The sequence below is a fragment of the Physcomitrium patens genome, chromosome 1 (genome assembly GCF_059467195.1).
Source record: "Physcomitrium patens ecotype Gransden chromosome 1, ASM5946719v1, whole genome shotgun sequence".
In the NCBI taxonomy this organism is placed as follows: domain Eukaryota; kingdom Viridiplantae; phylum Streptophyta; class Bryopsida; order Funariales; family Funariaceae; genus Physcomitrium; species Physcomitrium patens.
This window is the reverse complement of record NC_143410.1, coordinates 10,396,007-10,422,634: the sequence shown is the minus strand read 5'-3', so window position 1 is coordinate 10,422,634 and position 26,628 is coordinate 10,396,007. Positions and strand designations below refer to the sequence as shown.

The 26,628-nt window shown below is 34.9% G+C and overlaps 1 protein-coding gene across 2 annotated transcripts; it reads right to left on the bottom strand.

Annotated features, from left to right (window-relative positions):
• Nucleotides 1–17,286: 17,286 nt before the first annotated feature.
• LOC112285501 (uncharacterized) lies at nucleotides 17,287–25,941 on the bottom strand. 2 transcript variants are annotated; one of them, XM_024526393.3, is made up of 18 exons: nucleotides 25,651–25,916; nucleotides 25,081–25,219; nucleotides 23,709–24,375; nucleotides 23,211–23,358; nucleotides 22,701–22,981; nucleotides 22,191–22,415; nucleotides 21,572–21,849; nucleotides 21,278–21,349; nucleotides 21,000–21,071; nucleotides 20,607–20,705; nucleotides 20,393–20,464; nucleotides 19,932–20,046; nucleotides 19,752–19,817; nucleotides 19,342–19,633; nucleotides 18,932–19,012; nucleotides 18,622–18,763; nucleotides 18,001–18,373; nucleotides 17,287–17,881 (listed from the first exon to the last, which is right to left on the bottom strand). In XM_024526393.3, exons 2-18 carry the CDS (start codon nucleotides 25,207–25,209, stop codon nucleotides 17,709–17,711), a joined length of 3,285 nt encoding a protein of 1,094 aa, XP_024382161.1. In that variant the 5' UTR covers nucleotides 25,210–25,219; nucleotides 25,651–25,916; the 3' UTR covers nucleotides 17,287–17,708. The 2 variants fall into 2 exon arrangements, with proteins under 2 accessions (XP_024382161.1, XP_024382177.1); XM_024526409.3 differs by having other exon boundaries at nucleotides 22,701–22,976; nucleotides 25,081–25,941.
• Nucleotides 25,942–26,628: the final 687 nt, after the last annotated feature.

The following is a 26,628-nucleotide window of genomic DNA, read 5'->3' as shown; positions in this document are numbered from 1 at the left end:
ATACAAGGCAAGAAGGTCCTAGCTAAACCTTGAGAAGTGAGTTGTCGAGATTGAGGATCTCCTCAACCTTGACTCCTATATATACTAGATCTTATGAAGTTTTTTGAGAAGTTTTAATGAAGCTTGAAAATAAAGCAAGCCTAAGATCCTTCTTTAGCAAGTTCTTAAATCATTTAAAGTCTCTTAGAATCTTCTAAGACCTCCTATGACTGTCTAGAACTTTCTTAGAATCTATCAAAACCTTCTGTAACCTTTTAGAACTTCTTAAAACCTTCAAGAGCCATCTTAAAACCTATTAGAATCTTTTGGAGCCTTCTAGAACCTTCTAAAACCTATTAGAATCTTTTGGAACCTTCTTCAGTTGTATGTCTATAACATCACCTCCACTTGTAGCTTCGAGGTCTCCGAGAAGTAATGTTGCAACAAGCTAGTGTATGCACAAGAAATTGAAGATCTATCGCATGATGTCCACTATATATTCCAGTTATTTTTTACAAGGTAAATGATTTATAGGTCCTTATAACCGTTGATAGTACCCCAAGCCTTCTACTTGTAACCAAGCATAAACTTTACTATCTTTAATATGGAATTGTCTTGTAAACACTTCTTCTGGACGTCCTTCATAGGTAGATTCTATCTCAAAGACAATTACTAATGACCTATTATTACATATCCTTTGATGTCTTTGTGATTCATGCAACTCTTCATCTCAGAGTCATCTTCGCAAGCTATTTGGTTGAAATAGTAAGAACGGTAAGGCATCTATTTCTTGATTATTCATATCATATAAAATAGATAAGACCAAAAGAGTATAAATAGACTATGGTTGTGAACTCAAACTACTAACTTATACTATTCTAAATATTTGATAAGAACTGCTTCTTCAGAAGTTGTCTCTTCTTTTTTTTTAGGAGGCTAAGAACTAAGAATCTTTAAAGTGAAGCCATTTTAACAAGCTACCATTCTTTATTTTACTACTTTTGGTCTAGATGGATGTCGTTGATGGAACCTTTGAACCTTCATTTGTACATTTACAAGGTTGCTAGCTGGTTCCCATGTGTAATTGTTGATATCATATCCGCACCAATGGACCAGATATTCAAGCCTTCCATGTCTTATCCTTGAATCTAATACCTCTTCTACCTCAAATTCAATATGATTATTGATTTCAATCATAGGAGGCAGTGGTTGACTTTGATCTGGTATGTTCAATTCTTTATATCTTTTTAAAAGTGAAATATGAAAGATAGGATAAATCTTCATAGATGAAGGTAATTCCAAGCGATAAGTTACATTATTAATTTGTTTCTAAATCACAAATGGTCTCAATCTTTGGTAGTATAACTTTTCACATAATTTGTTGGTTTTTTATATTGCATCAAAGAAGCCATATTTTGTCACCAACTTAAAATATAGAATGTTCCTTCCTCAATTCATCTACTAGTAGCTTATAACATTGTTAAGCCCTTTCAAGGTGAGTCTTCATGGTTGCTTGAAGTTTAGCCATCTTCATAGCAAATTCTTTTGAAGCTAGATTTATTGACTTTGAAGGCTCTATCATACCAACTTTAGATGATGAACATAATTTGAGTAGAAAGGCCTTTGGTGTATAAATGCATGGATTATATTATTATATGTAAACTCCGCCAATGACAATGAAGAAGTTTGATCGTCTTGGTCATAAATAATGGTGCACTTCAAATGTTGCTGAAGAATTTCATTGACTCCCTCCATTTGGCCATCAATTTGAGGGTAGAAGGCAAAGAAAAGGTTGATGTCAATTTTAAGAATCTTAAAGAGTGCCTTTCAAAACCTTGATACAAATTGTGGTTCAAATTTGATACAATGATGTTTGGCAATCCATGGTAATGATAGACATTGTCAATAAAGAATCTTGTAATCTCTTTACTAATAATTGACTTTTTACAAGGTATAAAATGTGCTATCTTAGTCAATCAATCAATAACTACAAAGATAGTATCAAATAAGCTTAATGTTAGAAGATTTGTAATGAAATCCTTAGAGATAGATGACCATCATTGTCATGGAATAGGAAGGGGTTGAAGAAGTTGATATGGCTGATATCGAGGGTTCTTTGATCTTAAACAAGTATCACATGATAGAACAAATTCCTTAACATCCTTCCATATTTTAAGCCACCAAAAATCTCTAGAAAAAATTTCCAAGATCTTCTTGAATCCAAAATGTCCGGCTGTAGGAAAGTCATGGCATATTTGAAGAACATTGTCGTATTATGTGCTATCTTGCTTGAAAATGCACTTGGCATTTGGCTATGGAAGATAAAATAATGTTTTGCAAGTATCTAAATAGTCTAATGGATTTCAACCATCTAAATACAAACTATTTTGGATTTCAATTAAAAGCTTAATCCCAACATAAAGTACTTTGAAATACTATTTTTAATAACTTCAAGCTATTATAAGTAAAAATTCTTTTGTTACTTTGTCATTTTTATTTTATTTTTTTATTCGTATTATCTTTTTTTTTTTCTTAATTTTTAATTTTTAATTTTTTAATTTTTAAACCGTAACCCTAGACAGCGAGCTTCGGCAAGCTATAATTCTCAATTTGACCATTTGATTGTTATAAAACTTCTACCACTAAAGTCTTTGCAATTCTTCTAAATGCTCAAGAATTTTCAATCCAATCCAACTTATAGATTGCAAGAAAACGCCATAAATCCACACTGATGTCCCTTGACCGCTGCCTAGAAAGTTGATGATGAACTTTGAATTGTAATTTCTCCTTCTTTAACTATTAATTTTTATTCAAACTTTGTGTATAGCTGTGCCTTTAAGTCTTCGACTTACCACACTAAAATTCACCTTATTCCAGTTGGTAGATCTCCAAATATTGTAGAAATCCTAAACAACCCCAATCTGCCAACTTTTGATACCTCTTTATACTAATGATCAAATATCTTCTATTCGTACCATTTCATCAATACAAATTTTTGCATGCACTTGGCATACTCAACCATCTAGACACTTCTAAAATTCCAATTGAAGATGTTTCTCCAATTTTACAAAACAGTCAAGAGTATTAGTCCTAACTTTATTGCAAAAAATCCAAATCACCAATACAAACACTGACTTTGAACAATGATTGCAAAGTCCTTCCAAATCCTATGAAACTAAGACTTATACCTTTAGAAGGAGCTTGAAGCTAGCTGTCCGATCCCAAATCCCGATCTCCAAATGCCTCCTTACTTTACCCTAAGCAGCCATTTTAGTAGCCAGAGATTTGGTTTCGACTCTGACCCACAAATGGTCATCTTCTAGATATCAATCTTACTTATCTTAGAGATTTTTCAGCACTTTCCTATCCTCAACTTCACCTCATTATCTATCATATCATTTTTTTACTTCATCTACCTTATTTTTACTAATTTATGGCCTTTCTAAAGTGGTAAAATAGTTTTTACAATCTAGAAAGAGAATTTAATGATAAGCTTTTATCTACTAGCTATCAAGACAAGAAAATACTCTAAAACCTTTTATAAAGCCTTTCTAAATTGTCTTGAGCTCTTATCAATCAAGATGACTAAATATTAATAAAATCTTTTTTATTTATATTTTCACCATATAGTCATGTTATAACATGACATCCACTCCTTTCGAACCTGTGCATCCTCTGGTATGCACCAAATAACCTAGTAGTTGTTTGATTCAAAATATGTTCTCCAAGTCTTCGTCCAAATCCTCTTCATCACTTTTACTATCCAAGTAAAATTCATCTTCTTGTTGAGGAATATCTATAACTTCACCAAGGTCTTCTATATTTATTTCTATGTATCTTTGTTTAAATATGTTTACTTGCTTCTCTGTAATTGGTATTTTTAACCTTCTTCCAACTAACTCTCATAATGAGTAAGTTACATTATCATGAACAGTTGTTACCACATACAGTCCAAACCATCGTTAGGAAAACTTCCTTAAAGTACTATGTTGATTGTCTAAGCTACTATCATAGACCATAACTCAATCACCTTCTTCAATGGCTTTAGGCTTCAATCAATGTTGCTTATCAAATTGTGCCTTGTTTTGTAACCTTGCTCTTTTTAATCTTTTTAATGCTATTTGTACATCTTCCAATCTTTGCTTTAATTATTGAATTCTAATAGCTAGAAGTTCTTCTCTTATCAATCCATCTTCCCATGGTAGCATACTCCAAGTTGATACTTTTTCTTTAATTGGCATAATTAGATTTTGACCTATCATAAGCTCAATAGGCATATATTCCATTATTGAGCTATGAATTGTTCAATCAGTCTATAATGCAAATGACAAAAGTTGTGGCCATTCTCTAACCTTCCTATTACAAGCTTTAACTAGTACTTTCACAATCGGTGGGTGACCACGTCTACTTTTTGCATTTCCTTCAAGATTATAAGCAGTAGTCAGTGATAGTTTAATTCCACATCTTTCAAAGAATTCATGAGCTTTTTATGCATTTAATTCTCCACGATCTGCAATGATTTTTCCTACACATCCGTAGTAGCAAATAACATCTTCAAGCAAAAATCTACAAATTCCTTTCGTAGATTTTATTCTCAATGCTCTTCTTTCTACTTGTTTTGATAAATCTTCATAAGCTAAGACCAAATATTTCATTTGCTTTAACTAGATTAGCATAATAAGCAAATCAATAATCTATTTAAAATAAATAGCTAGAATATATGTACGATGAAGACCATCTCGATGTCGTATATTAGAATATGCTTGACAAATTTTACATAACTCTACAAATAAGAGCACATCTCGATACATATTTTTCCACCAATATCGTTCCTTAAGTTTAGCAAAAGTAGTCCAAATTCCTCTATGTCCTGTCTATAAACTATCATGAAATCCCTTTAATCATTTTTGTTTCTCTTCCTTATTGCTTATCACTCTTTGTGGCATTCCAATTCCTTTCTTTGGTCTCTTCCATAAAAATCCTTCTTGAAGCAAAAATCCATATGTCTTTTTTTTTATTTGTTTAGTCAAGGTATTCAAGTAATGACCAATATTCAATAATTCTTCTTCATAAAATTCTTCAAGAAATAGCTTGTCTTTGTTAAGATTTGATACTGAATAGAATTTTGATCCAACATCATCAATATCTTCAACCATTTCACCTTCTCTTTCATATCTTACTCGAAATAGCATGTCTGCTATTAAATTATCTTTTCTAGCAATATATTTAATTCTGGATTTAATGATTTAATATAAGCAATCCAACTTAATATTGTAATATCCGACGTTGAACAATTGGTAATCATTCCAAGGAATGACAAGCAATCTGTTTCAATTACTACTATTGCATCAATCAAATAATCCCTTTTAGTTTTCATAGCCGAAACAACTCTCCAAAGTTCTCTTTTGACTTGTGAATATGCACGTTGATGAGTACTTAAAACTTTAGCTCTAAATCAAACTGTAAATCTATTTTCACTTGAATCATCTTGACCCATAGCCCATCCAATAGCAATAGGATTAGTATCCACAATAAGAATTACTTGTCTATTACAGTCATAATCAATTCTTCTTAAAATTGGAGGTGTCATCAATAACACTTTTAGCTTCTGCATTACTTTAGTATACTTTCTTTTCCATTTAAATTGATAATCTTTACGTAATAATTCATACAATGGATAAGCTAGATGAGTATAATGAGGAATCTATATACAGTAAAATACACAAGCCCCTAAAAACCTATGTACTTCTATTAAAGAGTCACATGAATCTTTCATCCTTCAAATTGCATCAACTTTGCTTGGATCTAGCTTTTTGCCATAAAATCCATACAAATGTCCAATAATAAGAACTTCCTGTACTCCAAATGTAGATTTTGTTCTTGAAAGTGTAAGATGAACCTCTTCAAGTCAAGTTAAAATCTTTTCACAATCTTGTATATGATCAACAACATATTTGTGACACCCTCTCTTATCTAAAGTTTCATCTTTTTTTCTTTCTTTACATCCTTTGATAGGAACATCATCTAAAAAAGGCATAGTTTTTTCAAGAATGAAGTCTCTTAATACCTTGTTCATCCCATTGATCATATGTGCAATTGAGTTAGTAGCACCTTGTGGGAGAGTATACATTTTAAGTAATCTAACTGGTATTCTCATAGTTGTTAGATCTCTATTCCCATGTACAAGTTGAAATTGATTATAACCCGAATATAAATCATCTATTGAATAAATTGCCCTTCCCGCAAACGCTTCTACAAACTCATCTATTAAAGATACGATACTTATATTTCTTATAGTTACTGCATTCATTGGCTGCATATCTTAAATAAAACGTAATGATCCATTTTTCTTAGGCACCTTAAAGTAAAGACTAGAATATGGAGCAAAAAAAGGCTCCAAAATTTTTATTTGCATCTTTTCTTTCAATAATTCTACCAATTTAGGTAAATGTGCCCTCAACATGAAAATTGGCTTTAAGTTCCAAAGTACATGAGGTACTATAAAGATAACTATAGTAGCAACAACATTAGGATCTACACATTCTATTTCTCGAGACCCAAAGGTAGATGATTTACCTCGTTTTGTAAGTTTTTTTTTAAAATATTTAATTTCTGTTGGAAATAAGGAACCATCACATTCAATCTTCAATTCTTCAAAAGTCTCTTTTGTACACAGATTTTCAATCTTCTTTGGATCTCTTAAACTCTCTTCTTTTGATGCTTCTTCTATTTGTTCCTTAGAATCTTCTGGTAAAGGTCCGGCATCAAGTTTTACCTTTTTATCTACTGTTTTATATTTTGTTTCTACAATAACTTCTAGTACTTGAAAAGATTCAAGTATAGTATAAACCTCCCTTGAATGAATTTCCACAATCTTATCATTATCTCCTAATCCAATAGATGCAATTGATTTAAAAGAATCTTCTAATCCATTTTCTTCATAAACACCTAAAATCCTCTTATCATCTTCTAATGTCTCTAACTTGCGTAATTTCCTTTCAATACTATATAATCTTTTTCTTTCTTTTCTTTTAAAATCATCAACTTTTTCATACATAATATTTCTATTCTCAAAAATATCAATAAAACTCGCATCAAAAGTACCTACATCTCGCGAGAGTACCTTCTCTTTTGTACCTCCATAATTCCGCTTTATACTGGTATTTCCTCAAAATCCTTAAACTCTTCAACAACCCTTGGCAATGGTTTCTCCCTCAACCTATCTCGATTTTGTTCATAATTAGGAGGTACTGTTAGAAATTGTACAGCTTTCCTTTCATCTTCACTACATATCTTTGCATAAGCAAAACTATTGTTAAGTACTTTTGTTTCCATCCGTGTTGCCGTAATATAAGGTTGTCCTAAAATCAATGGATAAGATGTTGTATCTTGAATAGAGAAATGTTATTCTGTCGCAACATCTCTAATCCAAATTTTAACATCTGGATAAGCTCCATATAATTTGCCTCGTGTGTTATTAGCTGCTCGTATTGCCCATCCATGTTCCATATCAATTGGCCATTTTCACTTCTTATAAAGATCTTTAGACATAAGATTTATTTCAAAACCATGGTCAACTAAAGCAACAATTGGTTCTTCTATATTTCCTACTTTCACCAATACTTCAGTAGTTACCCTTGCCCAATGCTTTCGAGTATAATTGCTTGAAGCTTCTATTTCCTTATCACTATAATCTTTGAAACGTACTCGTTGATTATATCCATTCTTTTCATTTGTTGATTGCTTGTAACTATTATCAACCTCTTCTTCATCTTTACATAATCTTGCAACAATAGCATGACTCATTCCAGCTTCACCCATTAATTGCCTCTTTTGCTTAATACTATTAATGATAACATCATGAAACTCCTTCTTTGTAATTTCTAAAATTTCTTTCAATGTGAATTCCACCTTAGCATTTAATATACGTTCTTCTAACATCCTTTTTAAATTTGTTGCCCCTTCAATATGAAAAAGTCACTTATAAGTAATTGACTTACCATTATCTTTTGTCTCCTTTGTTTTTTCTTCCAATGATGCTGAAGTATCCTTTATAGGTAATTCTTATGAAGCTGCCTCACAAGCCTTGTCTCCTCGAGTTTGTCTCTTAGAAAAATTTCCTATTCTTGTATCATCAAAATTTCATCGTTTCTTTTCTTCCATCAAAGCTTCATGTTGGCTCTTAGCAATATATGCATGAACTGAAAGAGAGTCAACAGGATCTTCCCAACCTGTTGCACCTTGTATTGTAGCTGTAGTCCTCAATAACACTTCCTGAGGCATTTTTCTTTTTTACATTGTAGAAATGGCAGAAGCCCAAAATTCACTAGTTTCTATACTTCTACCAAAGTCATCATCTACTCTACCACCATAACTTGCACTCTCTCATGTTACTATTCTATATTCTATTAAATAATCTTGAATCAATGCTCTCATACCTCCCTTGCCAAAATTGGTTTGAAGGAGATCCTTTGTATCCTTTAATGCAATCTTTCCATCTTTCTAGTAAATAATTCCTTACTGTACCATATTATTAAATTCATTGCAATTATTCCTAATATGTGAAGCATCATTACACTAGATACATCTTTGTACATATTCTTGTTTTGAAACATTCTTCAAATTTTTTATAGAAGTATTTTCTTCAAGTCTTGTCAATTTGATTTGAAGATCTCGCATTCCACGTATAATTTCTTCAATTCCCATATCTCCTTTCTTTGATAAAGATATTGAAGGTTGAACAGTAGGCATTGTTGGTTGTGTTGTATGTATTGGAATTTTAGGTGCTTCTACTACTTTTGGAATATTACTCTTATCCTTCATTTTTTCTATTTTTAGAAGCAAATCTACCGCATTTTCAAAATTTTTCCACTTTGTTGTCAATCCTTCATCTTCTTCTTTGTCTTCAAGAAGCAACTCCAATTTTCCTTGTAATTCTCTATTAGCAGCTTGAAGAAATAATTCAACCTTGTTCGGCTCTAATGTTAGTTTTTCTACCTTCGATAATTGAGAATATTGTCTCTCAAATTTTCTTAGTAGCTCTGTTTCTTGTAATTTTTTATTAGGCTGCTCAATCCATTCTAAAAATATTTTCTTAGTAACACAATTAGTATCCTCCAAGAAATATTCGTCTATTAATGCATGTAAAAAAATCTCCCATGAATTTCCATAATGTTCCATAATTCATGTAATATGCTCTCTTATCTGCGGTATCATGGCAAGTCCAAATAATTCAACCATCTTCTTCTCAAAAACCCAATTTAATTCCATTTTCCGAACATAACATCTTAAATAATTTGAAATATTCCTTCCATCAAATTGATCAATTTTATTGACAACTGCTTGCAATGCTTTGGTTGCTAAAGCTTCTTTGCGATCATTGCTTTGCTGTTACAGCATAGATAATAATAAGGCTTGAAACATACTAGTAATGGATGGATTCATATACATACCTTGTCTTTTAAAAAAAACTCCACTACAAGCTCTACTTGAAGTTCTTCCCAAAGCTCCTTCAAAATTTTTATTCTCGTTCTCCATAAAATAAAAATAAAAATAAACGAATTTCAATACCTCCTACTTCAAACCTTCACGTCGGGTTCACTACTTATGTCGTATTATGTGTTATCTTGCTTGAGAATGCACCGAGAATTTGGCTATAGAAGATAACACAATGTTTTGCAAGTATCCAAGTAGTCTATTGGATTTCAACCATCTAAATATAAATTATTTCGGATTTCAATATAAAAGCTTAATCCCAATACAAAGTACTTTGAAATACTATTTTTAATAACTTTAAGCTATTATAAGTAAAAAAAAAAATTTTACTTTGCTATTTTTATTTTATTTTTTTATTCGTATTATTTTTTTTTTTAATTTTTAATTTTTAATTTTTTAATTTTTAAACCCTAATCCTAAACAGCGAGCTTCGGCAAGCTACAATTCTCAATCTGACCATCTGATTGTTATAAAACTTGTGCCACTAAAGTCTTTGCAATTCTTCTAAATGCTCAGGAAGTTTCAATCCAATCCAACTTATAGATTGCAAGAAAACGCCATAAATCCACACTGATGTCCCTTGACCGGTGCCTAAAAAGTTGATGATAAAATTTGAATTACAATTTCTCCTTCTTTAATTGTTAATTCTCATTCAAACTTTGTGTGCAGCTGTGCCTTTAAGTCTTCGACTTACTACACTAAAATTCACCTTATTCTAGTTGGTAGATCTCCAAATATTGTAGAAATCCTAAACAACCCCAATCTGCCAACTTTTGATACTTCTTTACACTAATGATCAAATATCTTCTATTCGTACCATTTGATTAATACAAATTTTTGCATACACTTGGCATACTCAACCATCTAGACACCTCTAAAATTTCAATTGAAGATGTTTCTCCAATTTTACAAAACAGTCAAGAGTATTAGTCCTAACTTTATTGTAAAAAATCCAAATCACCAATACAAACATTGACTTTGAATAATGATTGCAAAGTCCTTCCAAATCCTATGAAACTAAGTCTTATACCTTTAGAAGGAGCTTGAAGCTAGCTCTCCGATCCCAAATCCCGATCTCCAAATGCCTCCTTACTTTGCCCTAAGCAACTATTTTAGTGGATAGAGATTTGGTTTCGACTCTGACCCACAAACGGTCGTCTTCTGGATATTAATCGTACTTATCCCAGAGGTTTTTCAGCACTTTCCTATCCTCAACTTCACCTCATTATCTACCATTTCATTTTTTTACTTTATCTACCTTGTTTTTACTAATTTATGGCCTTTCTGAAGTGGTAAAATAGTTTCTATAATCTAGAAAGAGAATTTAATGACAAGCTTTTATCTACTAGCTATCAAGACAAGAAAATACTCTAAAACCTTTTATAAAGCCTTTCTAAATTGTCTTGAGCTCTTATCAATCAAGATGACTAAATATTAATAAAATCTTTTTTATTTATATTTTCACCATATAGTCGTGTTACAACATGACAACGTGTAAGTGAGTTGGCCCTTCAAGAATGAACACTCGTTCTTCAAAGAACAAGAGGTTGTCTTCATACTTCAATTTAGAAGACTCTTTAGGAAGGTTGTTAGCAAGACGTTTGAAATTAAGAACAAGATGGTCTATGGTTAAGGCTTTATGAACCTAATTGAGAAATAATAAATCCACATGCATTGATATATTGATTGCTTGAAGATGAAATTGCTCAGGTTTTAAAAAGATTGTGCATTGTTGATCATATGCTATCTTGTCTTCTTTTGATTCAAGGTAGAAATATCTTAATAATATTTTTGATGATTCTTTTTGGCTTCCGTATCTTAACGCGAAGTCAAATCATGATAAAGATATACTCGAATGTGCTTAGCAACGATTCAATACTCAGTTTGACATGAAATATTCAAGATTCTTGTGATTTATATATACAATCACTTGATGAGAGGCACCTTCAAGAAAGTGGCAAAATTCTTAAAAAGAATCTATAATTGCAAATAGCTCTTTATTGTAGATTTTGTAGTTAATTTTTATTATTGAAAATTTTCTAGAATGGAATGCAATTGGATGAAGTTTGCTATCTTTTCCATATTATGAAAAAAATGCTCCTAATGCAAAGTGTTGTTCTCGTTATGTTCAAGCTTCAATATACCAAAGCCATTGAACTAATAGAGGTGGGTTGGAATACAGGGAAAGACTGGTTATATGAATTGGGTCTGTTAGTGTCATAATTGATTGTATTCTAACTATCTGAAATCAATTATCAAACTACAAAACATCAAGGCTTATTACTTCCATCTTAATTCAACACATAATCCATTCTATGACTATTAATTCAACAATACTTCTATATTCTTATCAGTTCATCTCCCACTTACTTTCTTTGTGGTTTATATATATTCAATTATTGATCTCTAGCTTACTATTATATTCAGTTTCTCAATTCATCATATAGAATTCAATATCTTTACTTAATACAACACAATTCGATAATCTCAATTCTCAAGGTCAAAGATTTTCTCCAAAACGGTCAGTCCAAAGTTATATTCTATAATATTCTAATCACAGTTTCAACAATATTTTTCTCAATCATAATTCTTCATAAGCAAATAATAAAAACAAAGAAAATAAAGAGGTAGCACCAAGCTTCTCTTCGGCTTACGAGTCTCAAAGTCTAGCCCCGATCTCTCACTTCTCAACCTCTTTATCCTACTAAAAGATGGATCGTTGGCCAACAGATTCCAAAGATTATGACCATTTGAATTTTTAACCATTTGTTCCTCTAACAATTTACTATTACCAACTAAACTACCTAACCATAAGTCTAATTCTAAAGGTTGTTAATAATCAACTAATAACTTACCAAAAAATTTATTTACCTATTCTACATAGTCCCACTCCTAATTGTGCAGCGCCCTCGTAAATATTATTTAACCTCAACATATAAAGACGTTGGCTTTAGCAGCGTTGGCTTCTTCAGTCAATGGCATTGACTTACTACCCTTTGAATTGGTGACCTTCTCCTCTGTTACATCTTTATCATCTACCTTGGTGTTCGATGGTTCTCCATCCAAACGCGTCGTCAGATCTTCATTCAATAAATCCAATTCCCGTACCTGAGACTCAAGACAAGCAATTTGGTTGTCGTACTTTTTTAACATCTTCTGCCATTATTCTGTCGATTTCAAAGGTATCTCCGAAGGTGTTGTCGCTGAAACTAGAGTATTGGTCCATACTAAATTATTGGCCTCCTTTGCTAATGCAGCTAGTTTAGTCTACAACATCGCAACTTCTACCTACAGCTGCTCTTGCCATTCCTTCCAATCGATCTTTATCCTTGCTTTCTCAAACACCATGTTTGCCATCTTCTCCTTTTCCGCCATCCACTTCTCCTTAACTACAAAAGAAAACATGATACTTGTCAAGAATTCCCCTCCTACTTCTTACTATGGTCCAATCAATTGGATCAACTCTCCTTCTTGTAACAGAAAACTTGTCCCAGATTTATGTATAGTAAAGTTTAAGCCGATTGCTATTGATCCATGTAGTAAATTTAGTATCCATAAAATATTCTAATTACACTAAATCATTTGGAAATCCGTCAATAATTCGATATGATCTATGCCATCAAATTTAAAATTTTTCTAGAAAATTTTTAAATTGACAATCATTAAGTATCAAATCATTTGGCATAAAAGCCTTTGGTCTAAGCTTACTATCATAATAAGACTTCCTTCATTTTTGTGTAATTTCCATTATCATTAATTTATTGGCTCTAATTTCATCCAATTTTTTCAATTCTTCTAAATGGTGCCGTAATGAATCATGATCTCCCAATCTATTATCTATAGCAATTCGTAAACTTTGGACTTCCAATTCAATAGGTAATATTGCTTCTTCACCATAAACCAATTCAAAAGAGGTAGCATTGGTAATAACTTTATAAGTAGTACAGTATGCCCATAAAGCTGTGAACAACTTAATAGCCCAATCTATTCCCGCTCCTAAATCTGTTTTTGTTAAGATTTTATATAAAATTCTATTAGTCTTTTCCATTTGTCCGTTGGTTCTAGAGTGATACGGTGTAGTCTTCTAATGTTTTATCTCGTATTTAGCTATGAGTGCTTCGATTGTACTATTTATAAAATGAGTTCTTCGATCACTAACCAATTCTCATGGACAACCGAATCATATAATAATATTTTCATACAAAAAGGTTGCTACTGTACTTGCACTATTGGTTTTTGTAGCTACGACTTCAGCCTATTTTGTTACATAATCCGTTGCCACTAGTATATATCATTTTTGTCCATTTCTCGAAGCTCGTGCAATTGGTCCCACAAAATCAATTCCCCATTTTTCAAAAGGTGCTTGAGCCAGAATTGGTACCAATGGCATTGCTGAAGTGCCAATAGGTCGATCCGTTCTCTGACATGGGTCACAATGACGGACGAATTGGTGGACATCTGCAAACATTATTGGCCACCAATAACCAACCTGTAAAGCTTTACGAGTCGTGTTGTCCCTCGCAAAATGTCCACCACAACTGTCCAAGTCGCAACCTTTCAATATAGTACTCACTTCACTCTGATAAATACAGCGTCGCAAAACTCCATCCTTGCTTTTTTTATATAAAGCTTTACCAATCATCCTATAAGGTGCATATTTTAATATTAAGCGTTGTCGTGTTGTGGTTTGGCTACTATATGAAAATAATGTAATTATATACTTAATATATAATTTATTAAGTAACATGGTGAGAACCATGTTAGTAGATTTTAGTTGGTTGTAGGATATAATTTGATTATTACTTTGAGAAGAGGTTGTTTAAAAAGATTACTATAGAATTTGTATAACTTTAATTTCTTTTTGATAGTGGCTTTTAAGATTGGTTTTGGTTGATAGTAACTTCTAAATATTTAGAGTCACCTTTCTTAGACATTGGTGACATTTAAAAACTTATTTTGGTTCTTTTATTTGGTGTTTAGACCATACATTATGTAAATCTTATTAAAAAACTTTAAATCCTAAATCCTAAGCAAATTCTAAATCAAACCCTAAATTCTAATCCAACTCTAAATCCTAATCAAATCTTAATCAAATCCTAAGTAAACTTTAAATCCTAAACTCTAAATAAATCCTAAATCAAATTCTAAATCCTAGTCCAATCCTAAATCCTAACCAAATTTTAATCAAATTCTAAACCCTAATCCAATCCTAATTCTAAACTGAATTCTAATCAAAACCTAACCAACTTAACCTAACTCTAGTACAATTTAGAACCTCAATATCTATTGATTAAACTAGTGATCTTTCTTAAAAATTTATATACTTCTCAAAAACTTTGTTAGCAAAAAATACACAAAATTTGAAGATAATTTCACTTACTAAATAGAAATAAAAATCCTAAAATCCGTTTGGGTATTGGCTGGCCTCCTACTCCAATCTAAATGTTGAACTTCTAGTGCCAATATGACATTTTTAAACAATTCAATTATTCTCAAATTTCACATATATGTAGAAAATCAAGTCTATTATTCTTACACATAAATTTCACTCCAATTCAATTAGTAGATTGCTAAAGATCTTAGAAATCTTAATTTCCTCTCAAAGTCCAATTTCTGAGACCTCAATCTACTTGAAATTCAATAACCTTCAATTCAACCATTTGATCAAGCTCAAAATTATAGCATATACTTTAGAAAACTATTCACATAAATCTTCAAAATTTGAACTAAAGATCTACTACCAAACTCACGATATTTTCTAAAACGTAATATCTTTTTTATTTTATAAATTCCAAAATCACACAAAACAATTGTGATTTTGCAAAACTCTTATAAAGTCATTACACACTCAAATCACTCAAAATCAATGCCTTAAGAAACCTTATCAAGTCTAATCTCAAATTCCACTTTTAGATCTATCCAAAGAACCTTAGTGTGGCTGTAGGTGCCTAATTTTGTGCCTCAAGGTTTGATTTCGACCTAGGTTGATAATTGGTCCTCTTTGGGTACAAAATTTTGTCTTTTTGAGTTAATTTTTATTTAAATCAACTCCTAACTTCCTCCTATATATGTTCATATCCTTTATTTTTTTAATCTACTTTGTTTTGCCTTATTTATGGCCTTACAAAATAAGTAGAAGCCTACTTTGCAAAAAGGTAGCATTTGCATCTTTAGTTTTATTTTCTTTTGGACTATTGTCTATCTTCTAAGATAATTTGCTACAATATTTGAAGTAAGATCTTCTATAATATAGTAATTTCTTCATCCCTTTCACCTATGAACCGTATTACATCACAACAACATTAAGAAGATGGAAAATCAATAGCCAATAGATTCAACTCAAGAGCTATCATTTGCTGACTTTTCAAACAAGACATTGCGATTATCACAGCCTTCAAAATGACGTAATAGGGATGAAGATCTTCAAGAACAACATGTTCTTCCTCAAATAGATGGTGAAATATTATGCATTTGATATTATAACCTGAGAAGAGATTCTTGATGTTTGGTGATTTTATTGGAGGTAGGAACAACTCTTGATACTATTGTAGAGTCTTACAAAGATATTGTATTTATTATCGTAGTAGAATCTTTCACATTTAGCTTCATACCATACAAAACATATATCATATCTCAAAGTAGACAGTTGTCCGCCAACTTTGCAGCCACTATATATACACCCTACTTCTAGTCCTTATCATCAATACCAGCACCTATATCTATTGATTAGACATATACAACCACAAATTTGACTTTGAATGAACGCAATCAACCTTACATGTTTGGTGTGGAAAGGTTGAACTTGCCTTTTAATGCCTTATTCTCTTGGGTAGCTAGCTGCACCAAAGGTCCATTCTTACTCATTTACTTCCTTCATACCTTTGTCTTACTAGAATTGTACAATTTTTTGAAATTTGTTAGGTCTTCTAGCCAGCTGATAATTGTGGCATATTAATTTATACCAAAATGACCTCCTTTGCCATTGTCTAGGATTTGGAACCTTCTTCAAAGGCATAATAAATAGTACAAAAGAGTGAGAAAGCTTGTTCTTAAATGTTAAGACAATATGTCAGATTGACTTGATATCACTTGATACATCACCAAAATATCATGTGATATTTCAAAAACTTGAAGGGGGTAATAAAGTTTGAACAATGATATTTGAAGAGGTGCTATTTTGAATGATCTATGATATTTGGTTGGCCAAAAACATTAAGTTTGAATCCTCTTATTAATTCCATCAGTCTTAAATCACAAATAATTAAATTTAAACTCTTGAATAATAAAAACTAGTTTAATAAAAACTAATTTAATGAAAACCAGACACCTTTATTTGAAACTTTGATTGACATTGACCATTATTTTGATCAACTTTATAAAATGAAAAAAAATTAAAATTACTTTCATTTCACATGATCAACCTCTCTTCAAGTATTACAATTTGATTTTGCTTACAATTTGTTCAAGCATAATTGACTAAAGCAATTATCCAATTTAAAAAAATATTTCAATGTTCCATCACATATTTTACTATCAAGTTTTAGTCCTTAGGTAATTGTTTCACAAACTTCATCACCTCCGATAAAACTTATTGCAGCCCACACTCCCCATCAATGTTTTGTCAAGCTGAATAAAAAACCAGCTCAAATGTTTTGCATGTTTATCATCCAACACAGTATCTATCGATAGATGTGACAAATTCATCCAATTGTCTGCTCAAATAATATCATATTACTAAGGTAGTAAACATCAAATGCATCAGTTCTAAGGTTGTGGACATTTTAATAGCTCAAACCAAACTGCTATGTATGCTAAATCAAAAAATCTCTACTCCAGATACACTTTTGAATTAAGTGATAAAAGGAATTGCTACAGCATGTAATCAACAGTCCATTTAAACAAAAACCAACTGCTCTTTTAGGCAACTGAGAAACTACTTAAAACTTGAATACCTTACAAAAATTCTACAATCCCCTCAGAGACCACTCACCAAATATCAAAATGCAGAAGCAGAAGAATATCAGTTAACCTTCTACGTATTGGTATCCCAGTAACAAAGCTCTAGAACGAATAGAAACTCAACTGAACCTCCATTCAAAGAAAGTTTGAGTGAAGTTTGACTAGTTAGTACACCTGAACTATCACTTGCACGAGTACAAAGCATTAAGACAAGTCGTAGTACTAAAATAGAACTCGACATAAAAGTGTAACATAATTACGAGCTGCATTCCTGTCTAAAAAGCTTTCCAGCCATCAGATACTTGCGACTGTTTCGCACTGAAAGGTCCAGACGCTGAGAAAATATCTGACTCATCATCAGAGTGAAAGCCACTGCCCTTAGCTCCATCAGCATGAACGCTGCTGAATGAGTCAAGTCGATTAAAAAAATTACTGGGTCGGTCCTCACCTGTTCTTGCAAACAAAAAACTTACATAAGGTACTTAGAAAAATCAAATACATAAGGTGGATTGATAAGAAACACCATCGGAATAAATAAATTAAGGTGGTGATGCACTATCTACTAACCTGAAGCTCTGGTTGGGGCTAAAGGACTTCCAGGTCCAAAAGAATCAAATCGCGAAAAGCTCTTGAAACCATCATCCTGCTTGGAGGCTCTAGGGCTGCCACCGAACAGTGAAGGCAAAGAAGCAGCTTTAGGACTTAAATTTCCACCAAAAAGTGATGAATTCCTGTTGGAATGCTTTGAACCGAAAGCCCTAGAGTCAAAATCATGACTATGACTAGTTTCATTTCGTTCAAAGACCCTTGTAGGGCTAGAGGTTCCATCGATGCTTGAAGTTCGTGGCGAGCCCAAGTCAAAAGAACCCTCTTGCCCAAAAGAAGCTGATGATTTGCTGAATCGCGTGGCACCTCGCGAGTTTGTGACATCAAGAGATGCCTGCATACATAAACAGAAAGAATAAGCAATCCCTGAAACCTACGCATTCTGAAGTAGCAACCTAATAAACACTTACCTCAACATAATGCACACTGAAGAGACTACAAACTGCTTACTCTGGATCAGCATAAGACAACTTTCCGTGAGAAGTTAAACTTTCTTCAAAAAGTGATATTCAAAATTTGACAGAATTAAATAAAACAACTCTCGAGCATAGAATTGTAAGAGTGTTGCAAAACAATGCCAACCTGAGTGCTAGGCGGATTACTCTGAGAACTCCATGAAGCTCGGGGACCTATATCTGCATCATCATCATTCGATCCAAAACCCCAAGAAGATCCTATTCCAGCAAACGCATCTGGTGTGAAAGACCCACGTCCAACTTCCGAACTGTACAAAACAAGCAAAGATTTTTTTACTGGACGCAATGCAACATAGTGACTGTAAATAATAGCAAACTCAAGTAAAATACCACAATTCCGCATAAGTATGTGTAAAGTCAATAAGATACATAACATAGCAGCGAAGCTAAAAACACAAGCCAAAAACCACATATACCTGCTTGTGGGAGAGCTTGCAGCTGTTGAGCTGTTAAACAAGTCTGAGCCAAATTCTTGCGACTCTGTTACATTTGCATATCTATACCAACAGCAAGCAGGTACAAATTTCGAGTTTTGAATCAGAATTGATAGCAAGCTTATGAAATTTAGGTGGTCAGAACTGCAGGAAAAGTATAAATAATCCTAGACACAGAGGACATCAAGAGGTTTCAGAAAAGCGCGGATACAAGAGCACAGCTTGCAAGCAGCAGTTAACATGACTACAATTATCTAAAGTAGTATAAAAATTCTGCTACAACTATACAAGACCAGAAATAAAGTTTTCAAGCCTAGAATACAAATCGTAAAGTCACAATTAATGATAAATAACGTGCTATGTAATGAAAGCGAGGAAAAAGGATCATGCACCTTCCACCGGATTTGGTTGTTGGAATTGATGAGGTAGAGTCAGGTTTTATATCAGAAGGTTCCGCAGACGAAACATCACTTGCAGAAACCTCAGCCACAGCTCTTGGTGAGGCTTCACTAGGGTTTTGAGAAGTTTTATCTGTGAGGCCTGAGTCTGAATTAGAAGGAACTTCTATCTTATGATTGATGTTGCTATCTAGTGAATTCTCTTCTTCTTTCCCCAAACTGGCTGCAGCGGGAGCCTTTTCCGTAATGACCGTATCATCCGTCAGAGCTTCAACCACAGAAAAGTCTGCCAAGTGTTTGGATTAGTATCACAAAGAAACCTTCAAAGAAAGGTAGAAGGAGAATATAGAAAACTGAAAAAATAAATAAATAACAAATTCCGCTTTGATTGAGACAAGTCTAACCTCGATCCACCAGCGCATCCCATTCAATCCATTCAGCAGCTTTCTCTTGGGTGTTTTGCATCCAGCCTGATACACACAACCCGCAATCGTAAGACATTCCTTCATTACTGTAGAAGACATTTTACTTCGACCGAAAGCTCACGCAGTACACATTGCATATTCATAAAATCGTAAACCCACCGAAGGGCATCTCCTTCGGGATCTTCTGATTGACCTCCACACCTAGAAGTTGACCACGATCACGAAGTGCTTTCTTTAACTTATCCAAATCAGTTGCAATGTGATTTGCTCTTTTCTGCAATACAAGCGGTTACAAGATCACGATGATTTGAGGTCAAAATACCGAATAAATGTCTGATTGCGCAGGTTCTTTAAAGCATCTACGTCTCCTGCGGCAGAAGACTTCAAAAGACCAAAACAGACTTTTATTCTACCCACAAACATAAATGTCAGCATGACGGATCATATTTTGACTGATATTGTTATAACCATACAACCGAAAAGTCTCTTGGGCAGCATTGTCCGTAAAAAATGCACTTTTTGATGCTAGGTCCATGAACTCCATCGTCGCCCAAAGTGCCAATCAACAAGCTCATCTCAATAAAAATAAGATCTGAAACCTCTAGCAATGTAAATGCTACCTGAAGAAGAGCATTGGGATCACCACCATGTTCCATCTTGAAAAGAGCATCTACAAGCTCCAACTTCTTCTCCTGGATTATGCAGAAAAGTAGCAATCAATGAGGAAAATTCATCGTATAGAAAACACATCCCACCACATCGAGATTGTGGAATCATCCTGTAGCCCAGTACAGTTAAATATGTCGTTTCGTAAAAGTCATTTGAGCAAACTACCTGAGCATCTCGAAGATTCGCATTTTCCACGGCTAATTGAGCATTCACTTCTGCTGCAGCCTTGAATTTCTCATCATATTTTTTTGCCAACGAATCCACCTACAGCACACAGAAATTTTCAATAATGAGCAAGTAAGGGGTGCAACTTAAATTGTTGATGATTGTGATTGCCTAGCTAAATAACAGCGAAAAGTCCTGTATAAGATAAGTAAGCAGTCGCTCAGCGAAGAAAAAGAACAAAATGTTCACTTGAAGTCCTCTCAACCATGTATACCGTAGCTTCGCAGTAAAACATCACTACCAGAACAAACAATAAAACAATAAAACAATACATTCATTGGAGGTAAGCATGCAACACAAGCGAAATAACATAAAAGAAGAAATTAAACCAACCTCCCGCTTGTCTGCAGCAGCTTTCTCCGTTATCTCCGAGAGCTTATTGTCACAACGACTTTTAAACAAAACCTAGCGGATAAAAAGAAACTAATCTTTAGTAAGACTCTTCGTAAGATGAAAGTTCTATCCTAAAAGCGAACTCGAAAGATTAAACTATGCAGAGAAGCACATCAGATCACTTGTGATACGTTCGACGATACAAAATCCTCAAAACTTTAGTACTTTAAAAATGGCACTCGAGCACAAGATGAAAATTGATTATGAAGACAGCTCACAATTTCTTGGAGTTTCGTGCGATAATATGCTGATTTCTCTCTGTGATCCATCAACCTCCTATCTATGATAACCTGTTCATGAATAATAACACAATTAAAACATACTCTCTACTTACCTGAAATTTTATCAGACAACGAACTTACCACTCAACGAAAGAGACGGAAAGCAATTGGTTTTAACCAACATAACACGTATCAAGAACACATACATTCAAGAATTGTCTCAAGAGAATATTAAGCAGATCAATCTTTAATCAGGGATTAGCACGTAAAGCATAAATCTAGTTTACATACTTTATTCACGGGGATATCTAGGCTCCTTGACATGGTATTGGAAACAGGCAAGGCATTTGGGGCAGGCATAGAATTTGACACTTCTTTTTCAGATTGCTTTCTTTTATTCAAAAAATTGAATTCTCCAAAAGCATCCTTGGAGGGTTCAGCACCAGCTGCTCCACTGGATGTTAAGTTTTGGAGATGCATCTGCCCTGCTGGTGTGGTCAAAAGAGTGGGACGTATAGGACCAGGACCAGATACTGATCCAGATCCAGGGCCCATTTGTTGCAAATTTCCTACAACACGGCAAACATAATTTTCAGAGAAACAAACAAAACATGATCACCTGTAGAACTACAATCGGAAAAATTGTTGGAAAGATAGAACCTATGAATATGAACCACCCAGAAACACACAGTTAACCAGAGTTTCACAAGAAGACAAACTCTAGTAAACTGGTGAATGAACCTATATACGACTTTCTACGGTTACAAAAATCTCAGCGGAACAGCTCCCTTAGAATGATCAGAGAAGCAAGCACAATGAAAAGTGTATTCATTCTGAACATAGCTTAAAGTCCTATTAGAGTTGAAAAGCCAGCTCTACAGAACAGAATTAGGAAAAGATGAGTACAAACCTTCTTGTTGCCAGTTAGAAGCACCATAACCAGGACGCTGAGCTGCAGGCACCAGTCCTTCAGAACCACGGGGATCATCAAGGTGAATTCCAGGTGGAAGACTTGGAGGCAGAGGTCGACCCTCCCTAAAGCGCTCCATGAGATACAGCGCTGTGCAAAACTCACGTATTGATAGCATGCTGTCACCATCTTGATCAGAAAGATTCCATACCTGCTTGAGTACCTCTGAATTCACATCGAAAATTAATTGAATATCAGCACAAGGATAATTAAAAACATGCTTCGTCTAAGAGAAGTAAAAAATAAGAAATAGCTAAAATCTCACAATGCAACACCATATGTGGCACCTAGAATAATTGCAAGACTAGTGTAATTTCGTACAGTTCACATATTTTGACCAAATACAGTCCACTGCTTACGTACATACTTGAACAAATTGTATGAATGCAAGGTGCCGACGAAAGCAATCTCCAAGACATTATCACAAACTAACAAAGTAAGTCAAAACACCTCTAGGTAGTTGCCAGCCAAGAAAAAGCTGGCGAGCTTGCTCTCCTGTGATCTTCCCATCATGATCAGTATCCACCTCGCTGAACACACGAGTATATCGTTGAACATCATTTGAAGTCATCTGCGGCCATGGGGAGGTCACCCCGGGTCCACTCAGGGATCGTACACCGTACCCGGAACCAAAATCTGTTGTCTGTGAAACTCCAGAGGGTTCAGAACCTAAACTGGAGGACGAGAGAAGAATTGTAGGTCCTAGCGCCGTAGGCCCAACAGGATCTGTCCTGAAATATCAAAATATAAAAATGAGAATTGAGCTCAGATAAAGAGGGGTGTCTGAAACAAAAGGCAAGGAACATAAAATAGAAGACTCACTGGAAAATTCAATGGTTTTTAGAGTAATATTAGCTCCACAAAGCCAATCAAATCACCACTTGATTCTTCAAGCAGAGTCAAGTATCCAGAAGAGCAGGAAAACAAATCTTCAGATAGATAAGCCTTAACTAAGCGAACCTGAAAGTCTCTCCCAAAGATTGCAATTCAGGAGTAGACTTCGACTTCGGTGTAGGACCAGCCCCAGCGGGTCTTGTAGGTATTGGTGCTCCATAAAGATCCCCAAGACTGAAAGACCCCGGCCCAGACTTGAGACCTCCAGCCCCCGCTGCGTCAATGCATGACGGCATAGATTAGTTTAAAAAATGAGGTCGCGTGATGCTCAAAAGAAAAGAAAAATAAATTAATTAATTAATTAGCTTGAAGGCAGAAAACATGTAGTATAGAAGTAGATTTATCAAAAAGAATAGAAGTCCATGGCTTGCCACATATACTGAACAAGCATCTCCACAACTTTGGATTCACAATGTGACAGTCCTGAAATGACTCCCTCGATCCATTAGTTATCACATTTCCCATCAAAAAATTACCACACAACGAGGAGAGCACTGAAAAACTCCTCATGCATATTGAAGTAACCATATCTATTGGGGATAAGAATGGTTTGCAGAAACATACATGCTTGGACAGGTGGCACCTTTGTTGTACTTGGCAGAGAAGCTGCTGTAGATAGCATGCCATTAGGAGCGGTTGGTCTTGGCAATCCCGAAATGACAGAGGACTGTAATTCAACCCCAGTTGACAAACCGGGGCTGCTAGAGAATTGTGTTCCAGACGGTTGGGAGGAATTTCCCATCAGACCCCCCAAGGTAGGCCTGGTCTGTGTCATCCCTGGGGCAGCAGTAGAAAAACCAGGCCTAGGAGGCTGCTGCATCATTGATGCTCCTTGAGGCATACTTCCAACAGAAAGGAAACGACCTTGGGGTTGAGACATTTGTGGTATAGCACCACCCAATGATAAAGATTGTGGGTGTGCTAACCCTCCCTGTGAACCTAATTGTTGACCATAACCACTTTGTGAGGGGAATTGTTGGCCATAGCTACCTTGTGGAGCTGTGGGCGGAGTCTGAGCTGGAGGAGTTTGACCGAAATTAGAATGAGGTGGAATTGGTACATTGATACGTGGAGGGGGGATTATTGAAGCTGTTGGACCATTTAGGGCTGCCTTCACCAACTCTGGAGTAAGATCTCTCCCCGTCTGTGCAATAGTCACAAGTTTCAATGCATTGATAAACTCCTGCCGTGAAAGAAAGCCCGCACGGTTTTTATCTGAAAATTGCCAAATCTGTCAAGCATACACAAATGAGTGTTAAGACCCGGTCTTTTTTTAAAATTTTACGTAAGATATGTAGCCCGCCACTGCCTGTACTCGTACCTCGTGATTGTTCGTCCCTCTTAAAGCCAATTTGTACAAGACTCTCCAGAAAATTCTCAAATGAATGTGAATATCCTAAAACAAAATTTTGTATGACAGCGTCAAAAGTCCTAAAGATTAAGTTAAACGATATTTTAGATGTCCAGTGAGGGTAAAACAATGTAGACAGCTATTCATGCGCCAGTACGGTTGGGTTTATACTAAGAGTGCAATAACTCAATAAATCGTTAGAAAAAAATGTTAAAAACATGAGGCTATAAAAATTATAGCTCTTATGCTAATAACATGAGGCGCCCGTTATTCAGCTAATATTCCATACAAGTTGCTTGTTAGCAAATGAGTCGCTTCATCTCAGGCTCGTGAATCGGCTTGAGACCAAGGTGAGAAGGAATACAAATAAACTGTTCCAAAACTGTGACATTCTCCTATACACGAGAGTTCTGTATTTGTTAATTATGCTGAGAATCCTACTAAAATACTCCAATTTCCTTGAATACTTTCCCAAACAATTCCATCGTGCCTCTCGACCTTCAATAAACAGCTCAATTGGCATTTCTAGTAGATCCAAGTGACTCAGCTCAGGATGCACCATGAAAACAAGTAACAACCGCACACCTTGGCAAGAGTAGCTTGCGGCAGTCCGGAGCCCTGAAAAAATCCAACGGCCTCAGTGCCACTAATACGACCATCGCGGTCCAGATCCGCCCTCCGAAAGAATGAGTCGAACACCTCAGCATTGGCCATATCCCTTGATCTGTAATTACAGAATCACTTCCACTCTCAAACCAGGTGGTGTAAATCAGTATTAGAGCTATAATATGGTCGCCCGGACTGAATGCAATAGAACACGCTTATCCTGGAGAGAATCGAGAGCGCAGAGTTGTGCACAAAACCGAATACAACAGTTGCTGACTAACCCCGCTTCAACTTCAGCTCCGCAACCCTAGTTATAACTTTCAAAGATACCGACCTGCTGACGGAGTCAGCTAATGGAAACAAGAAGCTCGAAAACTCATCTGAGCAGAAAATTCGCTCTCCCCAACCCAAGGAAACGATACTTCGGAACTGCAATAACCTAGAACTCGCCACACAACATCACATGACATCACGGGTCTTCCAGTCCAAAAATGCAAGAGCGAACCCTAACTGCATCTAGGATGCTCAATGCCGATCGGTCATCCTCACCAGGATCTTGTTCGCTGGAGCTAATCCTCTATATCTGCAGCTCAACTCCCCTTTCAGATTCGCTCGGTGCAACGACGTCACATCTCCACAATCATACAATTACTACACGTATCCCGAATCCGCAACTGCATCAACTCACGCCTGCGAGTAAATACTCCCTAAGCCTCAGAGATACCGAAACAAAACTCTGCGAAAAAATGCTCTCAAGTTTCAAACATGCCCGCTACTGCAATCGAAACAAAGCTAATAATCCTAATCTCAACAAGCATATCACTACGCGGGGCCAAATTCTCTACGAACTACAAGACAGAACTAATAAGAACTCTAATATTCATCCCTGCCGATGTGGAGTTGAAGAACACCAGCGACGAGTAGCCGTTTCGTGTAATCCAAGGTGAAGGGATCGAGAAAGCGGCGCCATAGCCGGGAGGACCCCTGCTGGAAATAAGGATGAAAAAGCAAAAAACAAAATTAAAAAATAAAAAACAAAAATAAAAATAAAAGGACTGCGATGACGACGACCACGACCACGACCAGATCGGAGATGTGATTGAAACCTCACGAAGGAAATTTGGTATTTTGAAGATTTGAACCACAATCTAGAAACATTGTTTGTGATCCAATTATGAATTGGCCCATGAGGTGATGGTATTCTGATGGTCCTCTGGCAGAGAATGAAGTTGGTCCTATGGACGTTCTTAAAGTCCTCTGAAAAGTTCTTGCGAATGTCCTGTTCATGGACGCTTATATGCTTAATATATGTAATACTAGCAGAAGAGTCCTTTGAGTAGCTTTTGGACCAAACAATTACTGACTTGTGCGCCGCCAAGTAGAGCTCACATTGCAGGAAGCGAAGCTCACAGAGCAATGATCCTCGCAAGGTTCGCTACAACTTTTCATTCTGTGAGAGTTCTTCTCACCCTATTTCTGAAAATCATCACAGTTCAGTATTGAAATAAAAAATGGTTCACACTTCCA